At 33.2% G+C, this 10,329-nt stretch overlaps 1 protein-coding gene across 1 annotated transcript; it reads left to right on the top strand.

Annotated features, from left to right (window-relative positions):
• Window positions 1-6,027: 6,027 nt before the first annotated feature.
• LOC149388054 (Integrase-type DNA-binding superfamily protein) lies at window positions 6,028-9,799 on the top strand. The gene is made up of 7 exons (XM_089623743.1): window positions 6,028-6,302; window positions 7,625-7,744; window positions 7,915-8,048; window positions 8,177-8,234; window positions 8,785-8,965; window positions 9,218-9,339; window positions 9,443-9,799. Exons 2-7 carry the CDS (start codon window positions 7,702-7,704, stop codon window positions 9,547-9,549), a joined length of 645 nt encoding a protein of 214 aa, XP_089479869.1. The 5' UTR covers window positions 6,028-6,302; window positions 7,625-7,701; the 3' UTR covers window positions 9,550-9,799.
• Window positions 9,800-10,329: the final 530 nt, after the last annotated feature.

The raw sequence follows: 10,329 nt of genomic DNA on the forward strand, positions 1-10,329 counted from the left end.
TTAAAGATAGGCCCAATAGTTATACCACACAATGCAGACCATGGGCAAAATATGGGCTTCTTAATATATGATCAAGACAAAAGGCCCAATCTAATAAATAAATAAAAAATTAGAGAGTGTAACACACCTAACAGCTACTCATTTGTTAAATATTTCAAATCTTGTACCAATTATTTTTTTAAAAAAAATAGCCGATTTTAAACTTGGTTACAGGATCATGTCTTCAATTAGACACCTGTAAATAACACATGAAGGCTTTAACGATGGCCAATAAATAGGAGGCCCCAAAAACTAGATGCCTATATATCAAAGATGCTTAACTACATGAGCAAGACTACATCTAGTTGAGTTCATCTTGAAGAGAAGATGTTTGATTAATTCAGCACCAAATTACTAATTAAATTCATGATTTTGCTCGGCTATGCAAACTAGATTATTTAACTAGTATACCGGAACTTAAATATTTGAGCTCGTCAATTAAGAAGTGACATTTAACTACTTGATTTCAACAATTTTAGCTCATTGATAAAGAGGTGGTACTCAGCTGTTTGATTTTAACTATTTGAGCTAAACGATAAAGAGTTACACTCGACTATCCAATCTCAGCGTTTGAGCTCATCAATGTAAACACATAGCTCTACTACTTGATCGCAATGATTTGAGCTCATAAATGAAGAGCACTGCCTGTCTTGGGCTAAGGCGGGCTAGGCCCAGGTCTAAGGCCTCATATGTGGATGGGTCCCAAAAAATTTATACTTTTTGCCTATTTTTAAGAAAATTTACATTTTTTAACTTAAAAATTTACACTTTTGACCAAATTTCTAAAAAATTTACATTTTTTATCCTGAAAATTTAAATTTTTATTAGTATTATAGGGCTCCAAAATATTGAATCGCCTAGAGCCCCCGGTGAGTTTGGGCCGGCCTTGATGAAGAGGCTCGCTTGACTATACAAGCTTGTCTATTTAAGCTCATCAATGAGAAGGAAACACTTGACTATATAACTTAAACGATCTAAATTATCATTGAAGAAACTATGTCTTGTGTCTGAATACCTGCAGATTTGTACCAAATCTCAACTATTTAAGTTCATCGATGAACATGCGGTACTTGACTAATTGAATTCAATTATATGAGCTTATTATTGAAGAGCCATTAATGAAGAGACGGAATTTGACTAGTTGAAGTCAAATATTATGAGCTCATTATTGAATAAAAATGAGTAAATAGACTTGTTCAAACATCCAACTTTTAGAATAGTTGTTGATATAGGAATAGACCTCACCAGTTAAATATAAAATCATTGGGTTTTAAGCTCGAGATCAAAATACCAATATTGAGATTGGTCTCATCGACCAAAGACAGCCTCCTAGCCCAGTTTAACCGACCTTAAAACATTTGAATTTCTTTCGTTTAAAACCATGCTATTTAAGAACCTTTAGAAAAAAAGCTAATTGGTTTCGACTTCGAGTGATGTATTAGTGAACTCGATTTTGTAAGTGGTGTATCATAGAGCTCTTTAATTGCGAGTGGTGTCTCGTTGAACTCGATTTTGCTTCCGGATGTACAATAACACGTTTGGGCAGATTTGCAATTTCCTACTACTCTGACCTTATTATTAAAAAAAAAAAAAAAAAAAAACTAAGTTGACACATAAAAAGAAGAAGCCCAAAATATAATAAGTGCTAAAAGAAGACACGGAACTAGAAGTCACATTTAGATTAATATTTGAGGTGTCACTTGGCTTGATGGGCCAGTAATCATTGGATTAGAAAGTCTTCCATTTATAATTATGTTTCAATTTTGTTTTATTAGTTTTTTCGTTGTTGAGCACATTTTTATTACTTTATTTGGTATACTTGAATGGACTTTATATGTCTTTGACCAATTAATCTATCTTTAGCTTACTTTTAGCTTTAAAAGTGAATAAATTTTATACAAGTTTACGGACAGAGCTCAAAACTAAATATAATACAGATACGCAAATGATATATAGAAAAGTATAACAAATTAGATCAACTAAAACATTAACATTGCTATTTAGCTAATGTTTCAAATATGTTTGAAATATACCCAAAAAAATCTAACGTGATAAAACTAATTTATGTTTATTTATGTTATATATATAATATATTGCGTTATATCTGAATTGTTATAAACGGAGAAGCATAACAACATGAAAGTCGTAATAAAATAAAGAAAATTTTCTTGATAATGTAAATTGTTTTTATTAGAGAAGTTTTTATTCAATTCCATTTCTTGTAACAAAAAACTAAAAGAATTTATTACAAAATTTTAAAATAATTATTATATGAGACTTATTAACATAGAGTTAAACAGCATTGTAAATGTACTTTATAATCTATTTTAATACCTTAATATGTTTGGAGTTTAGTAGAACATATGTACTCACTGGCTTTGTTTGAATTTTAGTGGCTATATTATTTAATTTATAAGGATAAAATTTAAAAAAATGTTAATAAAAAAATATATTTTAATACAATAAATTCGTAACGTTACAAATTTAGCGATATAAGCCACGTAAACATAAGCGTTTGCGTTTTAGCCAACGTTTTTTAAATTTTTTTGTAGATAGCCAAAAACTATTGTAAATATTTCGCAAATAGCCGTATTTACTAGAAATTTACTCTGCGTTTTTTATTATTTTGATAGCGTAAATAGATTTACGTGGATATTTACAAAAAATTAACGAAACGTTGATTATTTCAAAATTTCTAACGTTTCATATGATTAGATAGCCATTGGGTAAGCAATAAGGTAAAGTAGCGTATTATATATATATATATATATATATATATATATATATATATATATATATATTCCTAATGGGATTATAATATTGAAAACATGTATATTTTGGGGGAATGAGACAATATATGTGAAGCTTAGATGGCAAATCGTCCATCCAATCAAATCAAACATTTCGTCGGTGGTCTTTCACGCGCTCAATACCAACCAACTTGCCTTATTTATAGCTTTTGCCTGCTCATTTCTACATAAATGTACACGCCCTCCTCTGTTTTTTCTTCTATACGATTTTGCCCCTCATTGTAGCTCGATAATTTATGTCCCAAACAGAAAACACGGCTTTTCCCATGCAAAAAGCCACACGGTCAAAATACTTCGTTTTTTACTTTATGGGAAGGAAACTATAGTAGCGGCAAAATGGACTCTCCGATCGGCTCTAACTGTTGTGTTGCAAAACCTACATTTTCTCCATTACAACTCTACACATTACACATTGTAAATTAGTAATTTAATTATATATGTGATACATATATACATTGTATGATCATATTCTCTTTACAAACAATATTTACGATGATTTGAAGTCAATTAATCTCATATTTGTAGATAATACAAAGCCCGCTAGAAGGAAGAAGTTCTCACGAACAATATGAGATTCACTTGACAAGCACTTGAGACGTCTCTCTCAACAAAATTATGTTCTACACGTCATCATTAATTATCATGGCTCAAAATCCCACGAAGGCAACATTTCGAGTTAGAACTAGTTCCCGAAGCCACGAACCGAGGCTTCTGCAACTACTTCAAGGAAAATCATCCCCGCTTATGTCGTGACCGTGGAGATCCATAGGCTCGACGTTGATGAAGCATCATCCAAAGAAAAACTCTAAAGCGAGATGAACTGCACCAAAGACAACTCTGCAACGCAACATGGCGTGGACACATAAAAACATGTTTTTTCACCATCAAACAACTCCTCATATACTCACCGCCATCGTCCTTTACAAAAATTCTTGAATGTCAAGCAACGCCTCCCATCTCGACAAGGAAACGCAGTAGAAGGAGACAAAGTTATCGAGTTAAGCAAGTGTTGAAAGGCTAAGCAGCGTACGACATTGATAACCGAGCAATGATCAAACACTACTGGTCGAGCACATGGACATGGTCATGGATGTAAATTAGGGGGAGGGGGGACTAATATGCGAAAAAAGAGTTCAAGGGACCTAATTTGTAAATTTAATTTTATCTCCCTTTGTGCTTGGTCGAGCCAACGACGCAAACGTTTAAGTATATTGTCCGATGCTGGAGGACGAGCTTTTACACTTGACATCAACCGTCAACCCGCACAAGGAACCAACGCAAACCCGCACACGCACCAATGTCACCTCAACTGTTGGGCTTCCCCATGTCTAAGACATCAATGATCTAGACCGTCCAACCTCCAAGAATTTTCAATGGCTCTGCGTATTTGATGATATCTAAGATGAAGACAATGTGGCTAAACGAGTGCATTGCCAAAAAGCCTAACGCTTCGCTCATTTCAAGCATGCGGAACAACAAAAAAAGCTCGGCTCCCTCGAAAAACTGGTCAAGGGCAAGATCACATGAACATCGTAACGGTCAACTATAAATCTAATTGACGCTCTTATATAGAGTAAATTATTCTAAAAGTTTTTAAAGGAATGACAACGAGATCAATAAAACGCTTAAATACGTGAAGAGCTTTCGCGTTTTATTCGTATTTATGAATGTTACTTTACTAACTCTATTTTTTTTAGTTGATTCTACCTAGATGTGTGCAAAAATTGAAAAATCATAAACCGAATCGTACCACTAATTTTTTAAACTGCCAAGCTGGACCGGACTAGTCCTAAAGTTATAAATTTTAATTTCTTTGTTTTATAAAATTCTAAGATATTTAAACATATTAATTTGAGTTTTAACATCTTAGTTAATATAAAAAATTATGTAAATATTATGGATTTAGCAAAAACAAATACTTATTTTAGCTAATCTCTTACTATATTTTGATATTTAATTTTTTTAGACAATTTAAAATGGTCTGAACCTGACCGGATCGATCTAAAACGGTTTGGTATGGTTTGATTCCGGTCCGGTCTCAATTTTTTCAAATCTTTTAAAATAGTCTATTATGGTATGGAGATTTGTTTTAGACCAAATCGGAAGGTGCACGCCGCTAACTCTGACAACATAATTTGAGATACTCCATAACAAAAAAAAATTATTAGCTGCACACTTATATTCACAGTTTAATTACTGCACGTGTTATATTTGCGAACAAAGTGTTGAAGAATCAATCAATAATTGAAATGAATTAAAACTAATCACCTATTTTAATATGGCCTAACGCCGTTTAAAATTTATTTGATAGGGACTTACACCTTTAATAAGTGCCTACCACCCCTACCTCCTTTTCCAAACTCAACAATCTTCGTTGGCAATGTCCTTTTCCACAATTTTTTTCTTATATCTCCCATCGAGAATCCATGTGATTCAACTCAATAGGCAACAATGGACACTAAAAATCTTGATGTCTTTAAATTGAAATGGTAGAAAGAGGATGAAGGGACTTTCCCGATTATATCATGTATGACCCGTGTTATGCTTACTATCATTTTCTCAATCGTTTCTTCTTTAGTATCATTAAGTATCACCGACGCAACAAGTCCTAACGGACATCCGTTGATGTTTGAGATTCGAGCTAAAATAATGCATGCGAAGAGGCATCGTCTTGAAGAGGCATATTCGATAAGTATTTACGAGCTAAAGATAGAGCTTCGTAACAGTTAATATTCATGTACTTAAAAATCGAATAATCGGTGAAGTTTAGTTGGGAATTGAGGCTTTCATAATCATTGTCCGATAACAATAGTTTCAAAATCAAATAACAATATACTAAGAAAATGGTGATCTTGGATTAATGACTAGGCAGGGCAATTCGGTGAAGTATTAAATGTTACAAAGAGTCGAAGAGACAATTTTGATGGGCACAAATTAAAGGGCAGCGCTGAAATTTCAACCACTATATTATCATCTACACACAATAACAAATCCTAACAAAAATAAAAATAAAAATAAAAAAGTTCACTGAATCGAAGAAGCGAGTAAAAGAATACGTTGTTGCGTTGTTGTTGTTATTGTTTGTTGGCCTTTCTTTCTTTTCTTCAATTAAACTTTCTCAATTATCAAATTTTGTTTTAAGACTCTCTCTCTCAGTCTCTCTCTCTCTCTCTCTCTCTCTAAACCTATAATACCATAACCAATCGTCGACCACCCTTAAACAAAAGACACAAAAATATGGAAAAATAAAAGAGAGAGATATTTATATACAATACATTGTATATATACATACATATTTATTTATGCGTGTGAATATTCATTCATATATATTTATATATGCATGAGCAGATACAAACCATAACTCGTCACCTTGTCTCTCGAAACCCAAAAATCCGAGCCTTCTCGTTCTCTCTCTCTTCTTCTGGGTCGTCAACTTGGCTGATTTACTTGAAGGTATAAACAATGACTTGTTTATTTATTAATAATTTTCACGCGACTTGTTAGCTTCATCGTAATAGACTAATAATGGGCTTTTCCATTTCTTCTGTACTTGCGTTGACGACTTTGCTCTTTCTCTTTCTGCACATCAATTTCTTGGCTATCATGAGGCGTTCTTTGGTTATTGGTTATCTGGCTTTTCATTTTTGATTTTTAGGACATCGGGGTTTTAAAAAAAAATTATTTTTGGGGGATTATTAGAAAGGTGGTAGGTTGGTAGTTCATCATATGGTTGACTTTTCAACTTTTCCGAGCATATTGAGGTTTTGTAAAACCAGTTTTTTTTTTTTTTTTTTTTTTTCATGGCATTTGATTTGAGTTGATTATTGTGGAAGTACTTTTTTCATGGCATTAGAGTTGAGTTGATTATATACAATACATTGTGGAAGTACTTTACTTCTATTGTTACCACCATGAAAGGGAAATTTGGCTGTTCTCTGTGTTGTTGAGCTTTCAACAAAGCATGAACATGCAAGTATTATGTTCTGTTTGCCATTAATTATTTTTTCTCAAGTATAAAATTATTCTCATTTCTTCAATCGCTCTGAAGTTTCAGTGAACACTTATTACTGATGAGTAATTAGACAAAATTTTATCCTTCACGAAATGATGGTCTTGGTCTTGATCTTGGATTTGCCTGTAACAATTGTTGTCTATATATGCAATGATGTGATTGATCACTAGTAGTATATGAATCAATGTCATTCTTTCTGCAAGTCTTTATGGATTTTTTTTTTCTTTCCCATTATAAGATGTGATTCTGCTTGTTGACCCTGACACTGTAATTGTTTAATAGTACTCTGATGTTTAACTAATAATGGCAGTGTAAAGAGAAACCCATAACTGGAAATTTCTTAAGTTTGTTTCTTTTTTCATTCCTTTCTATGAGATTCAACGTATTTCTAGCGATCTGATGGGCTGTTTAATACGTGATTTTACCTCTTGAGCAACTTCTTTCGCAGTTCCTTAAGCCCGTCTTTTTTGCGTTGCTAATAGCATTCAAGTCATAGTAATGAATAATAAAAAAAGACCTAATATTTGCGCTAGAAAGGAAGAAAAAATATATTCTACGATTTCCAACATATCTATGGATGACAATCAATGCCGATCCAACATATACAGATATGTATCGTAACATGATTCAAAAGTGAAGTTTGTTGCTTGTTTTCGATGCTATTATAAAGATCTCTTGTATCAAAACATTCACATTCATCGATGCAACAAATATGTCTCTGGATGATCACGGGCTAATTTTATTATGTCTCTTATTCTTTCAGTGTTCTGAAATTCGATTCGATTCGTGGCGTATAGAGAGATAGAGAGAGAGAGTAAAGGGTCTTGTGTTGCGTCGTCGATGGTGAGCTTGAGAAGGAGTAAGCTTTACAGATTATTAGCCGGTGAGTACTATTTATAGATTATTAGCCGGTGCGTACTATTTAACACGGTCCCAAATCCATATAGATAGTTATGGTATGTCATAGTTATATCTATATTTGTTTCTTAAAAAATATATTTAATCCAACAATCAGCTTAAGTTTGTATTCGATTTTCGGGGCCATGTTTGAAGGGACAAATGTCCTTCTTCCCTTATCGGCCTATGCCGAGGATGGAACTCTAGTGCCGAGTTATTCACACTACAACAAGTACAGATCAAGCACCGTTCATCCTATGGATTTAGTCGAGTCAAAACAGAACAAGGAGGTAAAAAAAAATATATTGGCTTTTGTTATTCTTCGGTACTTGTTATAGCCATTGCGAATCTGTGATGCAATTTTCTGGTGTGATTGTTTTGGGGCTTATATCTTGATGTAATCATGTGGCTTTATCAGGACTTGGAAGCTAAAGAAAAGCAGAAAAACCAGAAAGCTGATGTTCCAATGGTTCAAGGTATGTATAATATCAACTCAGGCCATGTCGATTAATTTTCAGCGTATAGAAAATGACTTAGTTAATGGATAAAATGCCATGGGTTCTGTAGATATATAGCCATATGAAAACTCAAAATTTGTCATATAGTCGATCTTCGGTAAATTTAAGTAAATAGCCACGAGACTTTATTAACAACTCCAAAAAAAGATTAATAATTGTAAATAATCGTTAATAATTGTAAATAAATCATTAGACTCCAAAGGCGTAAATGGAATGCTTAAAATGCCCAAACAATGCCACATCATCGTAATGTCTATTTACATAAAATTTACAAAAAAAAACTGGCTATTTCGCAAATCTCTAAATTTTAGTGCCTTAGTTACTTAATATTTTGTTTTTTAATCTGTTTTTGGGCATTGCAATGCATATCTATTTTAAGACCATAATAGTTATATGCTTAATGAAATATCTAAATTCCATTTATGACTTTGTTAGGGTTTCACGGTGGCGTTTTAACTTGCGTTTTTGCCCGTTTTTTTTTTAAATTTATTTTTATAATATATGGCAGAGTCGCCGGTGAAGCGCAGGAAGAGGCACAAGAGGAAGAGCGTCCAAAACGAAGAGGCTTGTTTGATGAGAGGCGTGTATTTCAAGAACATGAAATGGCAAGCCGCCATTAAAGTCGAGAAGAAGCAGATCCACTTGGGCACCGTCGGCTCTCAAGAAGAGGCCGCTCGCTTGTACGACAGGTATTATTATTATCATCATTATTATTAAAACACTTGTATTTATGATCATAAGTACCAAGTATTGAATCTTCTGTAACAAAAAAAGACTCTAGTTTCAAAATGGGTAGATTGCTATAATAGGCTTAATCATATTATAATATTCATTTCAGCGTCTTTTCAGGAAATATTTAAATTCCTTGAAGTGTAAAGAAAGTTTTCTTTTGTTGCTTACCAAGAAAGGTAAATCACCGATATTATTCGTTGTATTTTCAGGGCTGCGTTCATGTGTGGGAGGGAACCGAATTTCGAACTGTCGGAGAGCGAGCAAAGAGAGCTTCGAAACTACAGCTGGGACGACTTCTTGGCCATGACTCGGCGTGCCATAAATCATAAGAGTATGTCATTTCACTCCAAAACAAGGAAAATAAAAAAAAAACCTATAAGCTTGTCTTTTGTTTTTGCTCTCTCTATATATATATTTTTTTACTTTTCTTGCAGAGGGACGAAAAGGGTCCTGGAAGAAGTCCGAGCCTTCCGCTTTAGAGAACGAGGACTCGGAGGACAATGATCTCTCTGGATCGGAGCCAGAGATCTCGGACTCTTGAGAGAATCGTGACGTCTTGGTTTTCACATCTTAGTTTTGTATTTTTTGCCGATCGGCTACCGATGATTTAGATTTGGTAATATTTTCTCACCATTATTTCGGCTTCGGGGTAGCTGAGAATTTTCTCCACAATTATTATTATTATTTTTTATTATTAACATTCATTTTGGAGAAGGACATTCTTCCCGACGTATTTGATAATTGTTCTAACTGATTATTCATAATTAATCTGATACAAATTTGATTTTACATGGCATTTCTTTGTTCTTTCGTCCCCTAAGCCAAGGACGCCGCGGTAAGGCATTTATTTATTTTTCTTTTAAATGTTATGCATGTCATTATGCCACGTTAAGGCATTTATTTATTTTCTTTGAAATGTTATGCGTGTCATTATCGTCTTCACTACACTTCATTTGCTGTTCTATTTTTGCTAGAAATTTTTTGTTTGATCCCTTTTGTACTTTTTTTTAAAAAAAAAGCTTGAGTAGTTGAGTCATCTCCAAAAACGATGAAAAGTAAATGAGAATTAAGATTGATACCAATCATTAAAATGACATGATGGTTTCATTTTTACAAAAATGCAAGCATACAATTATTGTATTTATATAGCAAACGTTTCGTTTATATAGCAAAGTAACCATAATCGATTTGCTTAGGATGTCTTTTTATGGAGAATTGAGGAGAGTAAAAATACAATAATTGGAACTGTAAGTTAAAATGATTAAACTGTGGGTCTATATATACCATTCGGGAAAAAAAAAAAAAAAAAAAAACACACACA

Source organism: Urtica dioica, chromosome 8 (assembly GCF_054948205.1).
Source record: "Urtica dioica subsp. dioica isolate 48M chromosome 8, U.dioica_male_clone48M_v1_H2, whole genome shotgun sequence".
Lineage (NCBI taxonomy): Eukaryota > Viridiplantae > Streptophyta > Magnoliopsida > Rosales > Urticaceae > Urtica > Urtica dioica.

What these genes read in the sequence shown, in the direction of transcription:
- LOC149388054 (XM_089623743.1), top strand. Translation starts at nt 7,702, where the DNA reads ATGGTGAGCTTGAGAAGGAGTAAGCTTTACAGATTATTAGCCG. An exon ending in GCTTTACAGATTATTAGCCG is followed by an intron (nt 7,745 to 7,914) that starts GTGAGTACTATT and finishes CCATGTTTGAAG; the next exon opens with GGACAAATGTCCTTCTTCCC. An exon ending in TGATGTTCCAATGGTTCAAG is followed by an intron (nt 8,235 to 8,784) that starts GTATGTATAATA and finishes AATATATGGCAG; the next exon opens with AGTCGCCGGTGAAGCGCAGG.